General features: G+C 44.0%; 1 protein-coding gene across 2 annotated transcripts in view; it reads right to left on the reverse strand.

The window, feature by feature from the left end:
• Positions 1-12075, reverse strand: part of GOLIM4 (golgi integral membrane protein 4) — a 119495-nt gene that overhangs the window by 95478 nt on the left and 11942 nt on the right. For both annotated transcript variants that reach the window (XM_085898830.1, XM_085898829.1), the window contains exons 2-3: positions 733-807; positions 523-572 (exon numbers count right to left, since the gene is read on the reverse strand). In XM_085898830.1, coding sequence (XP_085754956.1) covers positions 523-572; positions 733-807 — 125 coding nt within the window. The remainder of the gene's footprint in view (positions 1-522; positions 573-732; positions 808-12075) is intronic.

The raw sequence follows: 12075 nt of genomic DNA on the forward strand, positions 1-12075 counted from the left end.
AGCTCATGCTGAAAACTTGAAAGTGTAAAAGTTAGGGCTTGACAGTCGTCAGAATAAAACTAAACAGGTGATGCTCGGATCTGCTCAGTTTTAATACAAGAAGGAAAATAAACTTGAAATATAAACAAAACATGGTAAAAGAACAGACCACTCGTCAAGATTGCAATGCTATACAAGCATTGCATTCATTAACTCAATGACCACAACACTCTCTGGAAAAATAACACTCCATGGAGCTGTGTTGGTGTTATAAACAACAAAAGCATATTTTCTTTGCAAAAGAGTCTTACAATACAGGAAATACAAAGAAGAATTAAATATTTGCTGGGTGTGGTTCTACACATAAAGCTGACAGATGTGTGACAACATGTGCTTCATTTTAGAAAAGCACGGCAATGAATAACTGTATCCATGACGAGGCTTACAAAAGCTGGAATTCAAACCCACATTCAAATCCTCCTGATGTCACAAAACGATGACTTTTCAAACAAAGCCAAAATCCATCCTGAAATGGCAGCTCACCTTCTCTTTGTTCAGGCTTTCCTGTGTGTCCAACTTGTAAACAAGAAAGTCTGTGAATGGTAAAGAAGGAGACTTGTAATTGCATTCAAAGCTGGCTGTTAGGGTTAGGGTTAGGGTAACAGCAAGAAGCAATAACAGCAGAATAAGAATCGTACACCAACCACATCCTTAAAGGATTCTGAATCACAATCATCGAACAATTGTAATTACCTTCCTTCGTTTTTTTATGGTCCCCACGTTCCTTCTGTAGAGACTTCTCCAGCCTGGATCGGTGCTCATAAACAACTAGAAGGAAATGTGTGGAAGGGTGGAAATGGTTTACGAAGGAAGATAATGATGCAACCTTTTAGGAATTCAACTCAAATATCAAAAAAAAAACATTAAAATAAGCGTTCTAATCCCCCATCCCATGATCTTTATCTTCGTCTGTCAAAATTGGAAAAGTGGAATGTGGAATCAGGAAAAGCAACCACCCCCACACCTCACCCTCAAAGCTTCATGTCCCCCCTATCTGCCTCCCTCCTCGCCCCACCCTCTCAATGCTTCCCCCACACTTCACATGGTCAAACCTTCAAACGCACCACACAAACAGAAACCCTCACCTGTACCCCACAATCAAACCTTCACCTTCCCATCATAGGCACGTGAAGATTTTGTGGGGCCCTGGGCTCAAAAATTATTTAGGCCCAAAATGACCCCCCAAAAAACAGAGGACTGTGTTATTTTCACCAAAAATGTGTTCATTTTTCCCAACCACCTCCCCCTACCCCCCAAAACAAGGATGCAATGTTATTTGCGCACTCGCATAATCGATGTTGCTTTTAACTCGACTTTAAAAAATCCAGAGGAATTAACATATTTTATTTCCTCTTTCCCCCCTGGGGAAAAAAATGCTGTCTTAAGGTATTCCATTCCATTACCAAACAGCTTGCTATTGTTTGTTAAGCCAGCCATTCCTTATCAACCGTTTCATTGGAATGCTTGCTCATGTGGTTAAGCCATGTTGAGCTGGGACCCACGTTGAGCTCGGGGCCCTTGGACACGGGCTCTGCGTGCCCGTGCGTGAATACACCACTGCTTTCTATACACAAGACACTCAACCATCCCCCCACAACCCTCGCACGCAAACTTTCAATCACACCCCTCACTCTAAAACCTTCCCCTGCACCCAACTCAAACCTTCCCCCACTCCCCTCACTCACACAAACATTCCCCCTCACCCTCCCCAAGCCTCACCTTGCTCCAACAAAGCCCCCCCCCTCCAATTCTGCACCATCCCAATCCCCAACTCGTACTGTGTGGACCTCAAACATCCGAGGTCTCCGCTCTAACCTAACAGATCTCTCAATCCAGGCCGTTACAGATAAACCAAACATCTGTTAAACAGAATCCTTCCTTCCATAGGACATGCTCGACTCCTTAGTGCATTGGTTCTTAACTAGGGGGGCGTGAGTAATTTCCAGAGGTGCGAGCCCGGAGAAAAAAGTAGGAATTTCTCCAATTATTTTTGGAATTATCTTACCAAGTGTTTGCATAACATCGTGATGAACATAAAAAAACAAAAGTATTGCCTTTAATAATTTTCGTTTTCTATTCGCCACTAGGCCTTCCATTTTCTGTATTAAAATAAATTTTAAAATTTAACATTTATTTAAATTTAATATTAAAATTTATATTTTATTTTCATATTAATATTAATTTTTTTCACAGATTTGCAGTAACCATTTCAAACTAAATAATTCACAATGAGTGCAAAATGTGGAAGTATCTTGAATATATTTGATTTGGATTTGTGTCCCTCCAAAAGGGTGACACAGAGGTACCCCAGTGCGTAATATGCTACAAGACTCTGAGCAATGATGAAATTCGGCCCACACGCTTGGAACGCCACTTGCAGACAATGCATCCTGCTCTAGCTGCCAAACCCAAGGCATTCTTTGAAACAAAAATGCAGTCCTTGAAGCAAGCAAAGATGGACAGCAGTGGAGCATTTCGGCAACAGACTTCAAAGGTTGTTGAGGCTTCCTATGAGATCGCCATGTTGATTGCAAAGAGCAAAAAGGGCCCTAACATCAGAGAGACTCTCATAAAACCAAGTGTACTGTGTGCAGCAGAGCTCATTCTGGGGAAGAATAGTGCAAACAAGCTTTCCCAAATCTCTCTGTCAAACAATACTGTCAAGGGAAGGATCGACGAAATGTCTCAAGACATCAAAGATCAAGTTCTCGACCAAGCAAGAGCTTCTCCTGTACATGCCATCCAGTTGGACCAAACGACTGATGTTGCTCACTCAGCGTTCTCAGCTACTGATGTATACTCATTTCGTGCCAGGCAATAGTGTACAAGAGGAAATGCTCTTCTGCCATCCCATGGAAAGTGAAACAACAGCAACAGATATTTTTCAAGTGGTATCAAACTTCTTCCAGGAAAATCAACTTTCGTGGGACTCGCTGGTAGGGGTGTGTACTGATGGAGCTCCGGCCATGCTTGGTTTGCAATCTGGTTTCATAACAAGAGTGAAAGAAAAAAGTCCATCTGCTATAGGTACGCACTGCATCCTTCATCGTGAAGCCTCAGCATCCAGAACTCCACCTGCTGAAATGAGGGATGTCATGAACCTGGCTATCAAGGTAGTCAACTTCATCAAAGCTGGAGCCTTAAACAGTCGTCTCTTCAAACAGCTGTGTGTAGATATGGATTATGAACATCAAGCCTTGCTTTTCCACACAAACGTACGATGGCTTTCGAAGGGAAACATGCTTGGACGGCTTTATGAACTACGACAAGAAGTGGCAATATTTCTAGATTCGCAGCAGAAAGCAGATCTCCATGACAAGCTCCAGTCTGAAGGATTTTTGCTATCTCTAGCTTACCTGGTGGACATCTTTGAAGCACTGAATGCCATCAACCTCAAACTCCAATGGAAAAACATCAACATAATCATGGCACCATGACGTCATTCGAGCCTTTATGGCCAAACTCGACCTTTTGAAATGTCGAATTCAGGATGGAAATACAGCCACTTTTGCTAACTTGTATTCTGCTCTCATTCACAGTTACCTTGATTCTGAGTTAAAGAAACAAAGAATTACTCATCTGACTGAATTGAAAGCGGAATTCATCAGATACTTTCCGGATATAGATGAGAAGCGCGTAGCCTGGAAATTCATTAGGAACCCATTTCAATGTGAAGTAGCTGATATTTCAGAAGAAGTGCAAGAGGAGTTTCTTGAATTAAAGTTCAACTCCTCGACTGAAAAAGACTTCAAAAGACTGGATCGAGAGATGTTCTGGGTCACGTACCTTCCTGTTTACCCTTTGATCTCACATCAAGCTCTTCAGATTCTGACAATGTTTGGATCAACGTATCTTTGTGAAGCTGCATTTTCCACCCTCGTTGCTGTCAAGACCAAGTACAGAAACAAGCTGAACATTGAAGGGGACTTGCGTTGTGCTCTCTCTGGCATTCGACCATGCTTTCGAGATCTGGTAGCTAAGAAGCAATGTCAAGTATCTCATTAAATGTCATCTCAATAAATATGCTGTGTATATGAGTGTTGCTTATACAGAATTTAGTTCAATAAAAAGACTAAAAACACGCATTTTTTTCAGTTTAATTCAGGAGGGATTTTAAATCATTTGGTTAAAGATGTGAGGGGGGGGGGCGTGGAGGCAAGGACCAACTACTAGAGGGGGCGTGGTGATAAAAAGGTTAAGAACCACTGCCTGAGTGTGTCTTCCCGGTTACTGTCTCCTCCGATTTGAGAGGCCTGAACCAAGCCTTGGTGGTGGAGTTGCATTTTACATCAATAACTCAATTTCCCACTGCCCCTGTACTGACCTTCCACCTCCCAACCACCAGGAGAACCTCCAGCCACGACTCCACCTCCGCTCCCACCTCTTGTTCATCTATGTGTTGTACCATTCCTCTAACAGGGACGACCATCTACATCTCTCTCAGACGACATGGACAAACTTTTAACCACTCATCCCAACTCTCTCTTCTTCACATGTGGTGATTTCAATTGTCATTATGCAAATTGGCTGGGTGTTGGCACCTCTCACCAGCCATGGCACTTCAGCAAAGGACTTCTGTAACTCCATTGGACCAACTCAATTTGTACACTTTCCAATACGGATTTTTCCCAATGGCAAATCCTCCCTTCTGGACTTGGTGATGACAAACTTTCCTGCAAATGTCTCCTGCTCTTTCTCTGCTCCAATTGGTTCATCTAATCATGTTTGTGAAAGTTAACATCTCTGGCTATTCTCAAGGAACTGCCTCAACACAAGCGAGTGTGGCAGGGCCTGCAAGCAGCCATCTCTCTTCAGTACTGGTCTCCCTTATCTACTGCCCTTGATGTTAACTCAGCCTGGGAATTCTTCCACAAACACTTGCTGTCTCTCTCTCATGCACAGATTCATACCATCTTGTCTTCAATAATTATCCCACCATTCTTCCCACCATTGGTACACTGAATCCTGTGATGAGGCAGTTGCTCCGAAACAACTTGCCTTCTCTTCCTGGAAGACAAATCCGACCGAAGGCAATCTCAGTGCTTTCCAAAAATTCCACAACAAGTGTGTCCACTCTCAGGAGAGCCAGAAATACATCTGTCCGAATTTAAGAATGAAGTTTCAAACTTGTCTCCCTCCTCTAAAACCAGGTGTCACTTTGTTAAGTCTGTTGCTGGATGTTTGCTCCACTTCCATCCCTTCCCTCTCTTAAAATGGCACCGCAACAAACTCCACTCGCAAGAATGCAAAATGCCTCATTTCTGTGTTTGCTTCAAAATGTTGTGTCCCCAACCCCTCACTCTTGGTACCCATCCTTCACTGTCACACCCAACTGCTCCTGGACTTTAAAAAAAAAAAATATTTTGCACCTGAGAAGGTTCTTTCAACCCTGGCCTACTCTGCAACTGGACTAAATGGCATCAGGTGTCCTAAAATTCTGCTCTGCTCGTTTTCCACATCCTCTCTCTGCCCTTTTCAACTGTCATTTGCACTCAGAGTCAGTCATATTCCATCTGCATGGAAATCTGCCAACATTTCAATGCATTACATAAGAAAAGATCCAAAAACGGATCCCCTCAACTACAGACTGATCAGCTTACTTACAATCATCAGTGAGGTTATGGAATCCATCATCGCAGTTGATATGAACATCTTCCTCTTCTCCAACAACCTCATCTCAGATCACCAATTTGGTTTCAGATGAGGTCACTCCACCTTGGACATGCTGCTTCTACTCACTCAACAATGGATGGAGGCTCTCAATATCAGACATGAATTCAGGACCGTCTCTCTGGACATATCTCGTGCTTTTGATACAGTCTGGCATCCTGCCTTGCGCTCCAAACTGTCTGCCCGTGGCATCCAAGGCCAACTCCACATAGGGCTGACTGATTTCCTCTATTCTCATGGCAATCATGAGGCTGGCTCTCAATTGAATCTTTTCATCTCTTCTCCCTGTCAATGCTGGAGTGCCCCAAGGCAATGTTTTGGGTCTCGTCCTTTTCCTGATCTTCATAAATGATCTCTCTGACTCTGGATAATTCTCTATTTGCTGACGACTCCACCCTGTGCCGTGACATTCCTACTCCTTCAGACAGGTAGGCCCTCTCTTCAGACCTTGAAAAAAAAAATCAAAAGCTGGTAAACCACTTGGAATATGCCTTTCAATCCTGACAAATCTCATTCTCACAGCCTCTCTGAAAAGGACCATCTGGCAAACCCCCAATCTACTTTCTTAACAAACCTCTTCAGGAGGTTCGTCATTCAAACTCCTGGGTTTCACCATTAGCCATGTTTTTTCTTGGGTAAACGGCATTTCAAAGTTGGCTTCTAAAGCCAGCCACCTGTTCTTCCTTGATCTCAAAAGCCAACCGAGCATCCCCCATCGAACAAAGTCCTTCCTTGGCACTCCTATCAACCTACAAGACCTACTTCCGCAGCTTGGAGTACTGTTCTCCCCTCTGGGCTGGCTACCCTGCCTCACATCTTGCTCAACTTGACGCTGTGGAAACCAAGGCTTTCAAGATCATTGGAATATCCCGCACTGAAGCCGAGTCTATGGACTTATCTCTCAGCCATCACAGACAGGTCCAGTGATCTCTCTGTCTTCTACTCCCTCCTTCCTGGTCTTGCACCCTTTGATCTATTCGTGCTTTGCCCCCAGCCTCCTCCCCCCACCCCCCAGATTTCTGCAGGGCTCACGCAGTCTACCATCAATCCCTCTTCTGGTAAAACTCTCATCTCCACTCATTTCATCTTTTTTTCCACCTGTGGAACCACCTTCCACACCCTCTTCAGTCTCATTCTTCCCTCCAGGTCTTCAAGACAGCTATTCACCATCATCTCAGATCGTCCCCAATCTAAAACCATGAAATATTTTTACCCTCGTTAACCCCACCCAAATTCTTCCAAATTTTCCAATATTCCTCCTTGGAGTTTCCTTCTCCAGGCATGCATGTTTTGCATTCTGTTTGTGTCCATTACGTCCTGATCCATTCAGTGTTGTCGCTCTTCCACAAGCCTTGACAATTGTCATGTCTGTGGGATAGATGGAGGAATTTCATAGGAAAGATAGGATTGTATAGAGTTGCTTGATCAGTGGACATGTAGGGGACATCTTGATGTAAATTAAGGAGGGAAACTGTCAGCTTAAGTGTTACGTATCACCACACGGGGGGTAGTACTGTGCTAATTAGGTAGGGTTTAAGGATAATTCCCCCCAGTAAGTGATTGCCTCCTATGACCTTCTCCTACGTTATTACATTAAGACCGGTGATAAAAATGGATCACATCCTTAAAACAACAACCGAGCTGCATGTCAAGTAGGCAGAAAGCCCTACCTCCAGGGGTGACGGCTGGCGAACCATGCCCCTGGAGTGGAGGATTATTGGGTGTGACGTCAGGGAGGAAAGAGTTTGGTTTGGAGTGGGACACGAAGGAGGACGGGACAGAAGCGAGGAGGCAAAGATGGTGGTTGGAAGAGAAGGGCATTACGGCTGGCTTCCCCTCGACACGGTGAAGAAGACTGCACGATTCTTGTGTTCGTGCTGAGGCGAATTGGCTCGCATGGTGGAGCAAGACGCTGGCCATTGACTGTTGGCTGGGTCATGTGGGACTAGCCTCAAAGCCTCGTGTTGTGCCATCGGAGGAAGAGACGGCGCCATTTTGCAGAGCAGCGGCGTCGGCGAGGGTGATCGCTGAAAGAAGTTGCACGGCAGTTTCTGAGCCCTGGTGTTGAGCATCACCGCCTGAATTGCTTCCTTTACGTTGCCCACCCAGAGAGCGGCTGGGCACCATTTTGGGCTCATTTTTCCACGCAGGGACGAAGCGGTTTGGCGACCTTCAAGCTTGAGGAAGTCATCCCTGGGCACACAGTTAAGTGCTCGGATAAAGTAGGGATTGTTCTTTTATTATTCTGTCCCCTTGTCTGTATGGAGGTGCCTTAAAATTAGATTTATTTTTACCTCACATTCCGTTTTTATGATTACATTTTGAAATATTACCATTGTAAATATTTGATTTATTTTCATTAAATCCTGTATTTATTTAAGCTGCTTGTGTCTAATTGTCATGGGTTTGAAATAAACCCCCTTGTGCTGTGCTTCCGTCTGCTCGGTCCGGTACGTGCATTTGCCACCCTTTCCTTCCCACGCGCGCCATAATCTCCGAGAATCTCGGTTGTAAGCCTCCGAGGGAAATCGTTCGGCTATCCATCCGGGTTGGTTAAACCACCTGGAAACGACGCTATGTACACACAAAAAAAATGTGATGAAGGCATTAACCAAATATAAACCAATTTCCTCTCTGTGCTGGCATCATGATAAAAAAAATTATGCCCATTCTCATATAACAGAATCGTGCTTGCTGTTTCATGAATAAGATGGCATCAAGCTATATTGATGTCAATCTGCACAGTTTGATGGTACGCTTTGGTCTGAATTAACACAGGCAAATCATTATGAGATGAAGACACTGCATTTCCTGGTTTGGCTTGGAATAGTGAAAATAGAGTGTGTTAATAATGTTGAACAATGATAAGAGAGCTGGATTGGTGGAGGGGTTGGAACTGAAAAACAACAAAAACAATCCCTACCCTCTATTATTTGCTTCACTCAAATAGTGTTATATTGTACACAGCAAGTTTTGCAGGCCACAATCAACTTCCTTCAATTCAATATAAAGTAAAGCCTGGTGTTGGCTTAGCAGCTTGGGTTGGGATCCTATGGTCTTGAGTTTGAGCCCCATTGGCTGCTGAATTAACACCAGGTAGGGTTGACTCAGTCAGTCATCATTCTGAAGTCAGTGAAATGAGTACCAGTGTACTCACATAGGGGCACAGCATCAGCGGCACAGACGTGCCCCACCAAAATGATAGCGACCTGGCAGCCAAGCTGCAATATGCAAGAAAAAGAAGAAGAAGAATAGAAACTAAATGATTAAATTATTTTATCACCACTTCATAGTTGCTTCACACCAGGGAGTCCCCACATTAACAGTTCACATAACTTTAACAAAAATATTACAATTTCAATAAAACTTCATCGATGTACAGTAAGCTATAAACCTTAGCATTTGATTGTTTTTGTTTCTCATCCTTGCTTCTTTTTCTCTTTCCACAGGTAGATGGTGAAACCACCACTACCTACAATTCAAAGCAGCACTTTAAAAAAATGCAGACCGGTTTGAAGAAACCCACTCATTCATGATTGCTCGGCTCACTTTTGGCAAGGAATTTCTCAGAAATGAGTCAGCGCCAACTATAAACACACTTTACAAACTCAATCATGTTGCCATTGAATATCATTACCATTTCCACCATGTAAGCCTCGGGCCAAAACAATGGGCATTGAGGAGGCAGGTGCAGAATTTGTTGGAGCTTTTGCAGCATCTCCAAGCAAGAAAGTGTAATTTGACGTGAATGCACGAATGCATATGCCTTCGCTCACTTTGGATGTTAACCCACTGTTACGTTTGATTTCAATTAAATGTTAAAACATTAAGGTCTCTTGAGAGAACGAGAGAGGGAAAGAGAGAGGGAAAGAGAGAGGGGGAAAGAGCAAAAGAAAGAGAAAGGGTGAAAGATTAAAAAAAAAGAGGGAAAGAGTTAAAGAAAGAGAAAGAAAGAAAAAGAGAGAGGGGAGAGAGAGGGGGGAGAGAGAGAGAAGAAAAGAGAGATACGAAAAAGAGAGAGAGAGAAAAAAAAGAGAAATAAGAAAGAAAGAAAGAAAGAAAAAGAGAAAAAGAGAGAGAAAGAGAGAAAAAAAATAAAAGAAAGAGAAAAAGAGAGCGAAAATGAGAAAAAGAAGAGAGAAAGAGATAGAAAAAAAAATATGGAAAAAAAAAAAGATAAAGAAAAAGAGAGAGAAAAAAGAATCAGATGCTTCCAACTAATGATGGTCTGCAAAAATGATTTTCAAAGGGAACATGACCTTTGACTTGTTCAATCTAAAATTGGATCAGTTCATCTTTGTATTTCAGTCCATAAGTGTGTCAAGTATGGTTGAAATCTTTTGAGTGGTTCATAAGTTATTGCAGTAACACATACTTTCAATTTAAGGACACTGGCTTATGCCTTTGACCTTTTGAGGCCAAAATTTAATCATGCAATTCATCGTTGCATAACAGTCCATGGTTCGGCCAAATTTGATCAAAATCCCTTGAGAGGTTCGCAAGTTATTGCAGAAACTAAAATGTGCTATTTTCAGCTGAAGGTCACATGGCCTTTGACATTTTGAACCCAAAATCTAATCACTTCATCTTTGCATAAAAAAAATACACCCTTGTACCAAGTTTGTTATTAAAAAGAAAAAAGAAAAAGCCCTTCAGTGGTTCACAACTTATCGCGGTAACAACGAGAATGACCGCACTGTGGTCACATCAGGGTATCTGCTTGACACAAGCCGCAGCCAAAATCGACAACAAAATGTTGCTCAATCGCATTCAACCAACCATTGACCTACTGCTCTGCTTCAACCAAAATGACTTCAGACGAAGCCAATCTATGGCTGGTCAGATTCTTGCACTGCGAAGGCTGATTGAAGTAGTAGGAAACAGTAAGCTCGTGCTGTTATTTGTTGACTTTACAAAAGCATTTGACTCGATAGAGAGAGACGCTATGTTCAAAATACTACGTGTTGATGGTATACCACCCAAGACAAGTGTGATGAAGGAGATGTACAATCACACTTCAGCTGTTGTCCTCACACCTTATGGGCCAACGTGGATATTTGAAGTCACTGTGGGACTGCTGCAAGGTGACACCTCGTGCGCCTTTCTTATTCATCATGGTGCTCGGGTATGTGATGCGTAATGCATTGACGAGAGAAGATGGTGTCACACTGCAATGCCACATGAGGAGAAGACATCCTGCTCAGAAACTATCTGACCTCGACTATGCTGATGACATCGCTGTAGTGGCTGATTCACAACAAGATGCACAAGGCATCCTATTAAGAATCGAAGAATCAACCAGCAAAGTTGGTCTTCTTATTAATGCCTCAAAAACAAAGTACATGCACATACATCGTCGACCAAACAAACAATGAACTCTTAGGACAGCAAGTGGTGAAGTGCTTGAGATCGTGCAAGACTTCAAATACCTTGGCTCATATACTAACACTGCCTATGATGTCAATTGCCACGTTGGACAGGCGTGAGCAGCAGCAAACAAGCTTGAGAAGGGATGGCGTGCCCCGCTGCAACGAAACACCAAAATCCGGCTGTTTAAAGCTCCAGTTGAATAAATCCTACTGCATGGGTGTGAGTCGTGGACAATGACCAGTAGCATGACGCACAAAATAGATGGCAACTACACCAAGCTCTTCCGCAAAATACTCAACATACTGTTACGGCTGTGGAAATTCGCAAACCACCATCCAGGTCCCGTAGGTGAGGTATCTCTTAAGTACATGTGTAGTTAGCCCCAAACCCGTTGTTTAGAGGGATTTACTGTGATTCATTCGGGCTGCGACGCTTTGAGTCAGTCGTTTTTCTTTTTCTATCGTTTATTTCAAACAAAAACCAACAAGGACGCTCGGTGGGCTTTTCCCGCCTGTTTTTCGCGCCATTCTTCTCCGCGCTTGGTGTGAGGGAGAAGAAGCGGGGTGGGGCAGCTGGCGCCCAATTGGTGGATGCGCGGTGTGACGCGGCCAGGAAGGAGGAACGCCCCTCTTCGAGAACTTTCTCGAAGCACCTCAAAGGGGGGTGGAGCAAAGAACGGGGCGGAGAAACAGGGCGGAGCTCCGGGATATAAAAAGTCGGACACGGGCAGAGCGGTTTTGTGGTTGCTCTTGCTCTCTTCCTGTCTTCCGGCTCGCTCGTCCTCTTCTCCTCCTGGTGGCCGCTGGTCTGGTCTGCTGTGGTGCGGTTCCAAGACCCCGCTGGCAGGAAGGAGCGTCTGCCATTCCCCCCTCCCGACCTCGGGCATCCAAGTTTCCCCCCCCCCCTTCTATCCGCGCTGGGATAGCGCCGAAAACTCCGTCGGTGGAGTCGAGCAGCCAACACGTGCCGGCGCGAGACACGCCGGAGAGGCCTCGC

Source organism: Eptatretus burgeri, chromosome 10 (assembly GCF_056783735.1).
Source record: "Eptatretus burgeri isolate ZD-2024b chromosome 10, Ebu_testis_v1, whole genome shotgun sequence".
Lineage (NCBI taxonomy): Eukaryota > Metazoa > Chordata > Myxini > Myxiniformes > Myxinidae > Eptatretus > Eptatretus burgeri.